Here is a 16,189-nt window from a genome sequence, read left to right on the forward strand (position 1 = left end):
ATGACGGGCATACGGCGCACGCGTGGCATTGTGTGAACTACACCCCCCCGTCCCCCCACCCCCATCCCGTCCCCACCCCCTCGATGAGATCGTCTCCCCCCCCCCCTCACACACACACACGCGCATGCGTGAGAATACCCCCGTTATTGAATGCAGGAGGAGGCTTTGACATCTGAGAGGAGGCTCGAGTTTGGAGAGGATCCCCTGACAGCCCAAGCGACCGTCTCGTTTTGCAGGCTGGTTTAGATCTCAGGCAGGCAGACATACCCGAGGTTATTGTGCGTGGAGCAGTGGAGAAGATCCAAGAAGATCTGCTGTGCAGAGATCGCAAGCAGAAGCATTTAAAGCAGTTTTTGAGTTATAGACCACCTAGTAGAGCTTAGTAAAGCAATGTGTTACTTTGTGTGCACAAAGTCAATGCCATGATCATCAGTATAGCATTATCTTAATTGTCCTGAGTCGGCCGTAGAACTGCTCCATATTCTGATTTGCATAAGCTTCCTGCCATAGCCTTTTATGCAAAGTGATAGACATAGGTTATATAATTTGTGGTTACTTTGTTTGGATATAAAATAATAGATCACCATCTTCGATTTGGCCTTAAGGAAAGAGATCATGTCTTGGTATATAGGCTGACTTGCCTGACTATAGTGACTACATCCCCTAGTCTTGAACCAAGTGACATTTCGCCTATAATAATGCAGGATTTTATATGAATAGGCAATTGTGTTAAAATAAATCATTATCTACAAAGCGTGGGAATAATGACCACTGCTGAGAAATAAGGAATCTATACAGTAGGATGGGGATCTGTGTATGTCTGGGGAAACTGTCTCTGTGCGTCTGTCACTGAGCAAAGGGAATCTGACTGAGCCTGACAACACAAAAGCTACACCAATAAATGCCTCTTAAAATGGGTTGCCGTTTAATAGAACTTTGAGTGTAGATTTCTCAGATAGCCTAGTAGCCTACTTGGTCTATAGTCCTGGTACTTTTTTTTCTCCTTTTCTTTTTTTTAGGGTGGCCTCGGTAAAGACGCCTATAAATAAATAGTTAGTCTAACATAATAAATCAGACTCGTCGAGTCCAAAATTCTAACAATCAAAGTGTATAGCCTAACTAAGTATATTTTTTTCTTCCCGTGCGGGTGTAACTCAAATAATCTGAGAGCAAAATAAACAGAAGCAAACACAATAGCCTACATATAGCCTCGTTGGTCAGGGAAGGAACATTTCATTCTTTCTAAAATAGACCCACGCATGCGTAACACTGCGGTAAAAAGGAAAAGCGACCAAAAAAAAGAGATCAAATACATAAATAGGCTATAATCTGGCGTGCAGCGGTGTCGCGTGCCGATACACAAGCCCACAAATCGTAGCAGATCTGATGAGTTGTGGGCTTGTAGGTCGGCTATTTTTTGCGCGCGACACCGGCGCACAACGAAGGCTAAATTCGCAGAAAGCGCACGCGCAGCGGACCGCCTCTCATCTGGAAATAGGCTTGGTAAAGAATGTGGAGAAACTGCCATTTCAATGGCGAACTTCAAGGCAGTCGGGCGCTCCTCTCCTCCTGGAAACAACCAAACCACCCGTCTCTCCATCGAATTCATCTTCATTTATGGGAACTATCCAATTAAATAAAAAAATATTCAATAAACCACTGGATAGTACAATTTTGCTCACTACAGTCAAGGCCATGACATTTTGTGGTGGAATAACGAAACAAAATTCCATCTCTCAAGCGATCCGAATCCTGGATTACCGTATCTTGGAAAAAGCGGACCGCCACGCAGGTTTATTATAAACCCTCTTTATGTTATTCCACAAGCCTTTTTCACGTGGAATAATGACGGAATTATAAGAATCCCCGTGGAATATACATCAACATCCTGTCACTTCACAGCTTTCAATAAAGATACACCCTATAATGGGCACCATACCAGCGTCAAATGTGGATTCAATTTGGGGTGGTCGGGGATATAATTTAGAGCAATGTAAAATTTTGTGCAAGTAAGGCTGTCACTTATTATGAAGACGATCGAATATGCTATAACAAAAGTCTCACAAATGGCGGTTTTTGTTTCGCCCTTTTATTTTCTTGAATTATAGGCTAGTCTAATTAAGTAAAAGCAAAGGCTGCAAAGTGGTGTTTGACATTGATCTTTGAATGTGGGGTACAATAATGCATACAAGCTATAGTTAAAGTAGCCATTTCTTTGTGTAACGCCATTTTGTGTGACTTTATATACACACCATTAACATTGTCGTCAGCCATTTTGCCTTTCTTTTGAAGCTGTCGAAATTTCTGTGAGGGCCCAACGCCCACCACAATAACATACTGTAACTAATAGGCCATTGGTGTGGGAATGGACGAGCCTTTGTTCATTTGATGAATGTAAAGATCATCAGTAAAGGCTACTTGCATAGAGTTAATGCTTACACCTGCGTGTGATGATAGGCCTAGTAAAAAAATACCAGTAATGAAATAGGTGAGCCATTGTTGGCTGTGGTGTGGTCATGTTATAACACTGTGCAGTCATTATTCAATTTTAGTTCTGCTTCTGCTGACCATCTATTTGTTTAGTGCGGTAAAAAAAAATAAGCCTGAAATGCATGACCTTGATTTACAAATAGGACATCTAACCTATAATCTGAATTCTGAACAAAATCCAGATGTACAAAGCTAGCATGAATTGAAGTTACCAAATAGCTTGTATTATACTTTCATTTTAGTCATAGCATAATAGCAGGGTTGACTGCATGGATGGGAGATGTTTGGTTTCCAAACGGAGGTTTGAATATAAATCGTTACACTTACACAGTCGTTTAAAATGAAGCATTTTAGTTTATTGTTATAGTTAAATCATGTTTGTTGTTCAACACCTATAACAGCATGTGATTAGTCTTTGCAGAGATTGCACTGCATTCTCAGGTTTAGACACAGGGCTGAGGGCATGCAAGTTGGTGCTTAATACGCTATTCTTAATCTAGGTTTTAAAACTGAACTGTACTGTGCTTTCTATATGACAACGGTTTGATCATATATGCAAATTGGCTCCATAAATCCCTCATCTTTGGCACTGTATTCTATGTTCTTGCTGTTCTCAAGAGTTTCAACTGTGATAGCTCATAGGCTACAATAGTATATGGTTGATGTTTAAAAAACATAAATAATAATCCACAGATCATGAGGCATGCACAATTACACAGTAATTACGAAGTATTGACTGATATTTTTATTATCATGAGGTATTATGTAGCCCACTATTTGGAAATGTCTTGAATTAATCAGTTTTGGAATTCAAGCTTTAATACCACAAAGCAATGCCAAATGTTAGGGTTCAATACCTTCAGTGTATTACATCATGTTACAGTATAGGCTACTTTACAAAGGTTTGGGACAAATTTGAAGGATTCTATTGAGAAAGAATCAATGTTCATTATTCTTTTCCGGGATAGTTAACGTCAGTGTCCCTGCATTGGTTCTTTCCGTTGTCCCTCTCTTCTGAGGTATTCTTTATGGTCTTCCTCTTCATCCTACAGTTTGCACACACAAGAAATTACATTAAAATGAGATTGTTGACTGTTGGGAAGAAGTTAAGAACATAATTCTAACCCGGATTCAAATTCTAGACTCCTGCACAGGAGAGCAAACCACACCACCCAGAGGAAATGGCCTGGGAATATATTGTCCTTATGAGCTCCAGGCACCTGTCAACTATGTTGGGAACATTATAGGAAAAGTGTCTACGCAGACTTAACAGTCAGGAAGTACCACCCAAGGAAGTTGGTGCTGTATAGATCTGTTTACATTCCCAGGTGAATGATGGTCAAAAAGTCAGCTTCATGGTGGAAGTGCGTTCAACAGAAGTCAATAGACACTTCCAGCTGTAGTTATTTTCCAGGCTTTTCTGGTTGTGAGATGAGAAAAGCCTGGGAACGAGGTTAACTGTCAACCACGTCACTTCGCTCCAGCATGCTGTGAGCTTGTAAATCAGCTTTTCTCATTATACATCTTAAACATTTTGTTTTTTAATTTATGTAATATCTTCGAATTATTCTTCGATTTCTTTATGAAATTACTGAAGAATTTAGGTTTTTAATTCATGATTTTCTTTGCTTTTTTGGGAATGTATTTTTGAAAATGTTTTGAACTAATAATAATTTAAAATAAAATGTAGCAAACAAAAAATAAAGAGACCCATAAAAATGTGTCCGCGAACCACACAAAGTCCCGACTCCCGACCCAGTGTCTGGGAACCACTGTATCACATACAGTATGATGTCTCTGCAGGCAGACTCACTGACAGTGTTGTTTTTGGCAGAAAGTTTTGATTTCAGTTTTAGTCATAGTCTCTTGAATACTTTTAGTCACTTGGAATGTTTTAGTGTTAGTGTATTTTAGTCAACTAAATATCATAAGACTTTAGTCGACTTAATCTACAGTTGATTTAGTCGACTAAAATGTATTTTGGCAGGCCTTGATGCTGCCTCTGGAAAGAGCCGATCTACAAGCTCGCGTTGTGAGCTTGTAGATCGGCTCTTTTCAGCATGCAACCAATTGAAAAATGACTTATACTGGATCTCTTGTCCACTAGTCCCTTCCTAACATTTTAGTCTATAGTTTTTATTTGTTGGCGAAATCGTCAATATATTTAGTCTTAGTTTTAGTCATCATAGCTTAGTTTTCATTTAGTTTCCATTTAGTTTTCGTCAGTGGAAAAAAGATATGTCGACAAACATTTTTCATCTCAACCACTGCCCTGTTCACTGACCCGTGAGGAGGACGCAACATCTAGCAGGTCCATGGTGGGGAGGAGACAGCCGGCCTCGCCCAGGAAGCAGATGAGGATGTGGAGCACGTCGGCCCAGCGGCCCACCGTCAGCATCAGGACCAACAGGCCCCCGAGACGCACCACCACTGTGTTCACAATCACAACGGTCTGACCGCTGGGGTGACGCTGCTGGTCCTCTGTAACCCACGACGACAACCAAATTGCAGTGGTTATTATGGCTTTCATGCAGTAGCCTGAGATCATTTGTTAAAAATGTAGTGAACTATTAAAGAGATAGACAGCTGCTACACCACATTTTCTTTTCATTTTCATTTTTGCTTTTTCTGCCTTTTTTATTGAGGTTGAAAGTAGACATTTTCAATTTAACATCCTATATTTATCACAATTTGAAATGATGGAGGTTATCAGTTATGGTAAATGGTATAAATGGTGCATTTATATGAGACTCACTGACTGCCACCAGAGGTAAATACCTGAATAATCAATAAAGGGACACTTTTTAGTTGGGGTTCATAATCACATTGATTTTTCTCAAGGGCCATGGGATTATTAACTGGGATACTGCCTTATGGGTCAGCGATATAGAATAGGCCTACATCAGAGTCATAATGAGTCAATAATAATCTGGCTAAACTCTAAACTACCAATGTCCTACACAGCCTAATTTAGGCCTGTCTGTCTGTATGGATCTCATCTCACCCTGCATGTAGATCACCAGCAGTGTGTAGCATATAGTCAGTGGTGTCCAGAACCTGAGGGCCTCTGTTGCAGACAGGAAGTGTTTATTGATGATCGATATGGCCGCTATCACAGCCACGGCAAAGGTAAATACCAGTGCCCTGCGCAGCACGGGTAGCAAGGAGTCCCCCGAGGAGAGGAGGCCGATGCACACGCAGCAGTATCGCTGGGAGCTGTGCAGTTTGTACAGGGCTACGACATGGCGCAGGAGACGTGCAGCCTGTCTGGCAAGGAACCAGCTGAGTGCTGCAGCCAGGAGCAGGCATGGCAAGCGTTGGGGTGCCCCCTCGTGGAGGAAGTTTAGACTACAGCTTAGGGCACAACCCAAGGAGAACTGGCACTGAATTAGCAGGTGCTGCAGAAACCTCTTTGACTCCTGGGATCTTGGAGGCTGGAGAGGCAAGGAGAGAGGCAAAACAAAAGAAGGCCATAATGTTTTGGTATATTAAACAGTAGATTGAATGATTGCCTGTAACTGCTTATTTGCTTTGCATCGATATGTGGATCACACGGTTAGTCTCTTACTGGTCTAGTTGTGAGCCAGGCAGAAATAGCTCGAAGAGAAAACTCTAGAACCACCAGGGAGGCCACTCGGGATCCAACCACAGCCAGCAGCCCCATCAAAAAGAAGAAATGGAGTGTTCCACCCAACCCACTTTTAGCTCGGCTCTGATGTCTGGGTGTCTTCTGGCCTGATTCGTCTCCACCATCACTTTCATCACTACAGTGATCGGTTGGGGGGAGAAAAAAGAGGAACATATATGAAAGTAAAGGTCAGAATCAGTTTAGGGCAAGAAACTAAACATTGCCAGTTAATTTACTAGTTATTCAAACCCAATTCAGAAAGTGGGGATAGTAGGAGGAAATTTGACTTTAAACATAAGTTTGCACGGACCACTCAAAGAATTCTCTGGGTGACAACTTAAAGGGTTGTACAAATATTTGCCAATTTAAAATAAATCACAAAAATATAATATTTAGGCAATATGAAGACGACGAATAGGATAGATTAGGATTACATACGCTAGAGCTAACATTTCTTGCACGTGTCATTGCTGTCACAACTACTTGCTTGTTTTGTTTTTGTTTTAGTTTTATGTTTTTTTTAGATTTGTATGTGCCAATCATTAAAGTAGGCTTATACTAACTTATGTTAGTGAAATGGGGGCAGGTATTTTTAAGAATATATTCCTCTTCCTGCTACTTTTCGGATATAGGCATTATAAAATAATTGTTATCTATTATGATTTGTACTGTATTTGATACACTACTAACATGTGTGAAATAAAAAGGAAATTAAATTAAATGAAATAAAAACATTATTTTGAAATTTTACCAGGTATATTGAACACAGACATTCAAATGTATCTTTTATTTATCTTCATCACACGTATCAAATTACTTTTCTTGTAACTCACGTCTCAGCCTCTAAGAATACATGCACTCTCATCAGGTTACATAGCACAGAGATCCCACATGCACCGATCAGCCCTGTATAGGTCAGATATTAGATACGTAGATTAGCCATCATTTGTCATCACCAACAACACATTTATCTCTCTCTAATAGGATAGAAATAGTCACACTGAAGCTAAGTGGTCATCTAGATATTGTAAAATGCAATCACTGTCAAAGCCCTATCCAAGCTAGATAAATGGAAATTAAGTAAGGAGCTCACCTTGAAGTAAACTATCCAGTGGATTCGCATCCAGAATCTGCCATAATGGCACATTAGGAAGCAACGAGGTCAGCATGGATAACATTATCTTGAACTTCTTCTTTCTTTTCTTTTTTTACAGCACAAAAGATTAGGATTTAGAGAAAAGCATCATAGTACAATTAATTCCACTGCGCAATCAAGTGCAAATCACTGATTATTCCAGATCTGATAAATATTTATCGTCTCTTTGGATATTTCCGTGGCACTGACATTGCTCTTTGCCTTGTCAGATCAGGCTTGGCTCGTTCCAAAGGTCATCTGATAGTTTCGGTTTGAACCGAGGCCCTCTGCAGTCTGACTAATTATTATGGTAAGACTATATCGCTCCATAATATATACTCTAGTCTAAAGGCAAGGAAGACATTAAATGTAGCAGTCTATGATCTACAATAGATTATGAAAGATGTCTTTTGATAAACACTTTCATTCCTTATAATATATATTTTGAATATATATTACAGTTACTGTAGTTAAACGATACCAGTAATATAGTGACATGAGAGCCAGTACATTTAATACTTGATTGCACTGTGACTAAGACATGCATTTGTTTTTCCTTTAGCAGTTTGAAGTTTCACTATTTATTTATTTTGAACACCATCAATGTTGTGTATATATACCGTACACATACAGTGCATTATATAAGAGTTTAGCCTACTCTGTAGATCAGTGGTTTCCAAACTTTTTCATGTCAAGGACCCCCAAAATGACACTAATTAGCCTGTGGAGTGCGGACCCCCATTTGAAAAGATATGCCACGGACCGCCATAAGAGAAGATCTTTATGTCTCTAGCAGTGATTCTAAACCCGTTTAATTTCAAGGACCCCCAGTTTTACATGCATATTAGTCTACAGACCCCCATTTAATGGCATTTCTATCTCTGGCACCCACATTTATATTGTAAAATCAATGTTAATTTAACTCTGAGAATGTACACTCTCAGAGTTACAGACCCATAATGGTCCATTTGGTTCCACAGAATCCACACTATCATTTAGCTGGGGACCCCCTGGAACTCCCTCAAGGACCCCTGGGGGTCCCCGGACCCCAGTTTGGGAACCACTGCTCTAGATCATAGATGGTTTTGGAATTTTCATAAGCCATTATAAATCATTCAACCTTTCCTTCCATCAACCTTTTACATAGTCATACAAAGAACCCATGAAGCCCACTGCACAAACTCTAAATCTGTCTGTCCGTCCGTCCGTCCTGGGCATAACTCTGGCATGCACTGTCCGACCACTGGCGACCAGTGTAACTGTGTATATATCTCACACATGAGTCATGACCCCTCAGATCAGATGAGGTCCTCTGCTGCAAGTCTGCAACCCTTTCACCATACATGGAGACAAAGAAGAAGGAAATGAGGAGAGAGTTGGTTTTAGAGGATTAAGGCCATTGAGTGGTCTATAAATTAACTTTTGAGATTAAGTGCGGGGTTCGAAATATGAATCATGCCGTTTCTAGTATTTGGTTTAGCTTTATATTAGCTATCATACATTATGTCAATGGTCGAAATGTTGTCACAATCTTTACCTTTCAAATTAGTCCACTTTGTGACTTTTTTTATTTGAACTTTTTTTATTGATCAATGTGTTAGCGTTATCATTAATTATTATGCTAATAAAGGCATAAGGCTAGACATTTGTATTTTATTTTATATGCACTATGCAGTAGGCCTACATTAAAATAAACGTAATCTGGGAAGTCTGTGATTATTTTGGATTTTCTCTTTTATTCATGACATTTCTTGGAAGTTGCTCAGTCAGTGCAGAGCCTTCTGAGTCAGTGCGGCGAATGGCAATTTCTTCCAATTTTCTTTCGAGTTCGTGGCTGCCACTTTAGAGTAGGCTATGGGCTGCATGGTAGACTTTTAGACTCATCTTCCCGTGTGGACGCAACACAGTCTCGTGAAATTAACGTCACCTCCCTCCGGTAACACCTCCCTAACTCAACATTAAAATGGGAGTCTATGGAAGTGTCATTATTACTCTCTCCTTAATTACCTTATACATTCTTGTTGGAGCTGACCTGCATGGAGGCTGGCTACGAAGACCTGCATGCTACGAAGAAGACTCAGACTGCACCGGAGGCCTCGGTCGTACGGAGACTGCTGATGAAGCTTGTCAGAAAATGTGTGATGTTGTGAGTAGGCCTATAGGCTTATATAATAACAGAACGTTTAATTGTTATAATGACATGATTAACCAAATGAGGCTATAGGCTACAAAACAACTTTTTGACCAAGTGTATATACCGTATTGTGTATTGTTTAATCGTTTACAAGGTTGACCCTCTTAAACAAGTGTAGTGCTTTATTGGGTAGTCCACTCACAGTTAACAGTTTTTGTATTGAGTTGTGCTTGAAATGTAGGCCTACTGTAATTCTGCAAACTGTTAATAAATACTTCAATCAATCAATATTTGTATGTTCAGATGAAGTCGGACGTACAGTGGAAAACTGGGAAGAAGTACACCGTTTTCCAAGCCAAGTCGTACAGGGACCAACTCGTACAGGGATCGAACTACTGGATCAAGGTATAGGGAGGTGGTTCTGATCGTAGGCTACGTTCACATTTTTGAGTGGTGCAACCACGTGTGTCCCTGGCCACGCACGCACGCACGCACGCACGCACGCACGCACGCACGCACGCACGCACGCACGCACACACACACACACACACACACACACACACACACACACACACACACACACACACACACACACACACACACACACACACACACACACACACACACACACACACACACACACACACACACACGATCATGAGATATAAAGTAGACCTTTAAAGAAGTTACCATTACTTATAAGAGTGTGCACCCAAAGTGTCTGAAAAAGTAAAGACACGTCAGAGCTCTCCAGGACAGACGACACCTCTGGCCACCTTCAAGGGCCCCCCGACCAACGGTCTGATATGGAGCGGATAATAGATTTGTGATATAACAGGTCGTATCTGCTTTTATCCATGTTCAATTGCTGTTCATATTCATATCACGTGGACCACATATTAACTGTATATATGATGATTTGGGGTGTTACAGTACAGTGACATTACAGTACACTAGTACAGCAGGGGTTCTCAACCTGTGGGTCGCGACCCCTCAGGGGTTCCCGAAATTATTTTGGGGGGTCCACAGATGTTTTTTTTGGCTGGAAAATGGATATTGAGAGTTTACATAGTACACATGTGCATACATAAGCTTTCCTTAATGATTATATCTGGTTTCAGTATGTTGTATTTTCTCTATTATTAAGGTTATTGTAGCGGTCAATATGTATTGGGGGTGGGGTGGGGGTTGCGAGACATGGTCAAAGCATTTCCGGGGGTCCCCAGGCAAAAAACGTTGAGAACCCCTGCAGTACAGTACAGTACAGTACAGTACAGGGACCCCCTGGGGACCGCCACATGGTAAATGTAATTTCTCAACCATTTTGGACACGGGGCGGCTCGCCGGAACCGGGTCGGCGACTCGGCACCCTGGCTGCGTTCCTGCCCACAGTTTAGGATATTATTTTGTCATTTTATCATGAACATTCGTGAGGACCAAGTGGTCCTTTAACGATGGAGTGCCGTGATTTTTGTACTTTTTCCTATTTTTCATGTGCTTAAGAGGTGACAGTACTTTAGACTCCTTGGTGTGGTTGTTATGTACAATGATGTCTTCCCTTTGTATTTAGGGTTTCTTCCTGGAGGCTGAAACCTTGACAGTCAAACGTGCCAATGCAAAAAACAGTAATATAGTGACATCACACTATCAGCCCCTTCCCTAACTCCTCCCCCTTTATGATACAACAACAGCTGTGGGTGTGGCTTCAGCTCAGGATCACCACCCACCAGGCAAACCAGGCATACTTAATGAACTGGTGGGCGTGCCGTGAACACATAAAAAACACATTTTATCTTATATAACAATAAGACCTGATGATCATGTTTTAGGGTGGAAAAAATCATGGCTCTCATTGAGAAATGAGAATACACAAGTCAAAGACCTGGAGCCCAACAGCATAGGACCTTTGTTCTATAATCTATACTAGTGTACATTGTTGAGACAGCAAGTCACATTTACTATGAAAACGTGCAATTCCCGTCAGTCAGTCAGTGTATCACTCAAAATCCCCATACATGGGAAAGCCCCCATATGGTGTCCAGGTCTCGTGACATCACTACATCTGATGTCATAGTAAATGCTGTGTTGTATTGTTGTATTAATAACTGTTGTTTGTGTTTGTCTTGTTCTGTATTGTAATGTATTGTATACGTCATGACTGTTATAAATATTTGCTAATAATAAATAAATAAATAATGCGATCTGCTGTTGCAATTAAGCCCATATAAGCTAAGATCCCGATGTCATTAGTATTAGCCAGCAACTCCACATCTGACCTCAAACTCAAACCCATAGATCTCCATATATCTTCGACGTCTCCCTTTTGACTGATAGCCATAGCCTACCTGTCCATTCAAACTCTAGACGGGCCTGCCCCAAAGTTATTAGTGCAGCCGCCGCACCCGGCAGCCGGGGAAAACTAGAGTTCTCAACAGGCCCGGAAATTAAACATCAAACCCTGTACACTCAAGAGAATGTCCCCGCTACCACTCTGATCTCCATATGGAGCTGACTTGTTCTGTCATTCCATATGTTGATCTGACCTCATCAACCCCTGTACACTCAAGACATGCTCCTTATATGGCCAGTACAGAATTGATTCCATGTTGATCTGACCCCCCCCCCAAAGCACCAGTGCTCGCCCAGCAGTCTGCCGTCAACGAGGCTGATGCGTGCTCGCGATCTCGCTTCTCGTCCTTACGTCTTACTGGTTAACCCATTTACGACGGGAACCCGCCTTTTTTCTTTTTTAACAATATATTTATTGAATTTTCTTTTTTTTGACAAACAGACAATACAACAAAACAATACATAATACAGACAATACAATACAATTACTTAAAATGAAAAACAAACAAAAAACAAAACAATAACATACAGTACATACATATATAAGTACAGTATAATAAAATAAGGGCACTTAAAATGGTAACAACAACAGAGTCTTCTTATGGCCACAAGACCAAACAGCTGCAGAGAATACAATTAGACAATTTCAGTTTCCACCATTAAATAAGATAAATCATTAACCGTAATATATTGGATAAACCTTCCCCATACCTTATCAAACATCTTCTGTTTATTCTTCAAAGTATAAGTGATTCTTTCCAGAGGAAGACACTAAAACCAATAATACTGGGTTTGCCTATCTTTTTCCACGATAAGGCTATAGCCCTTTTGGCTTGTAGTAAACATAAATCCAGAAATCTTTGTTCGCTACTCTGAATCTTATGGCCAGGTGGGTAAAGACCTAATAGAAACAGTTTTGGGTCAAGCTCAATATCTATCGAAAATATCTTCTGAATCTCCCTCCTCACTTCTTCCCAGAATTCTTTCACTCTTGGACATGTCCACAGTCCACAGACAATGGAAAAGTGTACCTTTATCTTTACCACATCTGATACAAGTATCTGGAATATCTGCACTAAATTTATTGAATTTCTCTGGAGTGATATAGACCCTCATCAGCCAATTATATTGCAACAGTTTTAACTGAGTGTTACCCGTCTGGGATTGAGCATCCATACAGGCTGAGCTCCACTCTTCCAATGTCAATTCCTCTTGTAGATCAGCATTCCATGCATTATATTTGGATTCAGAGGATTCAGGAGAGAATTCTACTAACATAGAGTATAAATCAGAAATGATGCCCCTATTAAAGGGGTTTCTGATAAGCTCTTTTTCTATTATTGACAGGGGAGGGAGTGTCAGAGAATTCACCTGTTTAACCCCTATAAAGCTTCTGAGTTGTAAATACTTGAAGAAGTGTGTACGGGGTAAATTGTATTTAGCAGCTAGTTCATCAAAAGAGAGTAGATTCCCCCTTTTGTCAAAAACATCCTTCCATTGTTTAATCCCTTGCTTGGCCCATATCTTGAAGCCCCCATCCGCCCTTCCTGGGGTGAAATATTCATTTCCCCAAATTGGGCTGAATCGAAAACTGGGTTGGATATCCAAAAGATAAAGTCTGACATCCTGCCAAACTTTAATCATGTTTTTAACAATAGGATTAGCTGTATATTTTATCAGTTTTTTTACTCGAATTAGAGTAAAGATATTCGGGCAGTGGGAGCTTCAAAGAGTATGATTCAATGTTGGGGGATGTTGTTCATGTGGGGGATCCCTTCTCTGTGTAATAGAACATTATAGTTCTCAACTGAGCTGCCCAATAGTACCATAACATATTAGGGCATTTTAGCCCTCCTCTATCGTAAGGTAAATATAACAAAGATAAACGGAGCCTGGGGCGTCGGTTATTCCAAATAAAATTATAAAAAAGCCGTCAGGAGGCGGCAAGGGGATATTCTGAAACAAATACAACAGTTTAGGGAGTGTGTTCATTTTGAGGATATTTATTCTACCTATAAGAGAAATTGGAAGGTTTGACCATCTGTCCAGCGCTTCCGTAATAGACTCTATAATTGGGCTATAATTCTGATTTACCACATCTTCTAGTTTAGGGACAATCTGGATACCTAGATAGGTAAATTTGTCTACCGTTCTAAAGTGACTTGCGTAATTCGGCGGATTAGCCCTCTCTTTTGGGTTAAGGAGCATTATAGAAGATTTTGAATTGTTAACTTTATATCCGGATATACTGCGAAATTGCTTAATAAGCTCCATAAGCTCTGGTATCGACTGTTCCAGATTTTTTAGAAAAATAATCACGTCATCAGCATATAACGCAATTTGATGATATTTCATATATTTTATACCTGTCATTCTTGTACTTCCCCTCACTGCTATAGCAAAAGGCTCTATTGCGATTAAAAACAAAAGGGGGGATAAGGGACATCCTTGTCTGCAGCCCCTACCTATCCTTTTTCTTTTTTTTAAGATATTTTTTTTGCGGCTTACGCCTTTTATTGATTTTTGAAGGGACAGATAGTAGGCTGACAGGAAACGGGAGAGAGATGGGGGGATGACATGCGGTAAAGGCCGTGTCGGGTTCGGGAGTCGAACCCGCGGCACACCGCGACTGGATCACCAGTCCGGTGCCCAGACCGTTACGCTATGGCCTGGGCCCCCCTACCTATCCTTATCTGTTTTGATACAATATTGTTGGTGATTACGGGAACCCCTTTTGGTGTTTTAAGCATTATGTTATACTTTAGCTTTTGAAAAAACGTGAAAATGTAGTGCAAATTCTTTCAGAACGTTTTTAACTCAAATCTTTGCCTCTGGGAGGTCCCTGGAACAACATATTTTCAGATGGGGATCGGCGGGCCTATTACATAATATTTTTTGGGGGGGCGTGGCTAAACTCACTGTCGTTATAGGAACCTTCCGCCTCTGCTAGTAACTACTAGAAAACTACAGTTTTCAAATATTGTAGTGGAGTAAAAGTACAAATTTTGGCTCTGAGATGTAGTGGAGTATTAACAATTAAAACAATGTTCTTTTTTTGGTTGCCCGAGATACAAAATGTGAGCAGGGGCATACTGTATATACTGTGTGGGTGGGCGTGTCAACCATTCCAAGTGAAGGATGTGAAAGTGTCAGCTAAGCCTCAAATAGTCATTCATTATTGTGAATTAATCCGTCCTCAGACAAAGTGTGAATTAAATGTTTGTTTAGGGCACTAAACGTGACGTCATGTGGCAGCCAAGAATATGGACTTTTAATGTTGCCAGTATACATACATATTTTGTGACTGGTTTTGTTTTTAACAGCCTATGTATGCAAATACTGCATTCATGTCCCGTAACATATAGTGAATCTGCAATGAATGAAAGTTACTCAGATACAGTACATGTGTACAAGGCTTCTAAAAGTCAAAATGATTCTTCATTTTCCAAAAACCCAATTAATCAACAGTGTATCTGCATGGTTCTGACATTTTTGGCATACGTATATGAAGGTTAACCTCGTGTAACCAGGCTTTCCACCCCAGAAGAAAGCCTGGTCTGTGTTACTAAATTGCCGTGTGATCTGGTCGGGAGCACAAATGTCTCTTGTGGAACATGCCACACCAACATGTTGTTGAGGGGCATTAGCCCCTCCTATATACAGGTTTAATGTTTGTAATAAATTGCCATTGCCATTTTATGTTTGTTTTATCACCGTTTGTTTTACATCACCATTACATCACCTACTAAACATTGGACTTTAAAATATTAGTGCCCCTCACTTCACATGGGTGTTTTTGCTTGTATGAGTGCACAAGTAAACAGAGCTGCTATCTTTAAACAGATGTTAAATCTGAGTTTGTCTGTATACTATTTAAATAGTCCTGAGAAAAAATGCTGCCATTTGTCCCAAAGTGACTGCACAAAAGATTGCTGCGATTTGTTTCAAAAAAGCTTTATACCCTGTATAACACGTATATAACGATGCAATGTGAAATAGCCGTTTACAAAATGCTGTACCCCCTCCAACTGTATATACTTTCCCCATTTTCAACTGTTTTTAGTATATCGTGACACTTGCTTTGGCAATGTAAACATATGTTTTCTCATGCCAATAAAGCTCATTTGAATTGAATTGAGTGAGCGACAAATAAACCCCTCTTGACTCTTGATTCTCTGGAAGATATGAAGGCTGATGAAAAACTGCTGAGACTTAATCTATCACAGGTGGTGCTGTGAAGGCAGTGGACCTGTTGGCCAAAGAGACATTTTATAGAGACATGTGGACACTGTTTCTATTCAAGAATGATAGGTGGTTCCCAAAAAACTCAATGAAGGATGAAGCAGAAAGATGACATTCCAACCATCCATAATTATGTGAAAGCAGAACTTGGAGGCATACCAGTTGAAGGCTTCCAGCATTGTTTCCGATAGTGTCAGGAATGTTGAGACAA

At 40.4% G+C, this 16,189-nt stretch overlaps 1 protein-coding gene across 1 annotated transcript; it reads right to left on the minus strand.

Moving 5' to 3' along the window:
• Positions 1–1,520: 1,520 nt before the first annotated feature.
• Positions 1,521–7,296, minus strand: tmem82 (transmembrane protein 82; the record flags this gene model as incomplete). Its single annotated transcript, XM_083768382.1, has 6 exons — positions 1,521–3,536; positions 4,775–4,971; positions 5,495–5,909; positions 6,059–6,254; positions 6,952–7,024; positions 7,212–7,296. 6 exons carry the CDS (start codon positions 7,294–7,296, stop codon positions 3,465–3,467), a joined length of 1,038 nt encoding a protein of 345 aa, XP_083624508.1. The 3' UTR covers positions 1,521–3,464.
• Positions 7,297–16,189: the final 8,893 nt, after the last annotated feature.

The sequence above is a fragment of the Protomyctophum parallelum genome (genome assembly GCF_964188405.1).
Source record: "Protomyctophum parallelum genome assembly, chromosome: 7".
Lineage (NCBI taxonomy): Eukaryota > Metazoa > Chordata > Actinopteri > Myctophiformes > Myctophidae > Protomyctophum > Protomyctophum parallelum.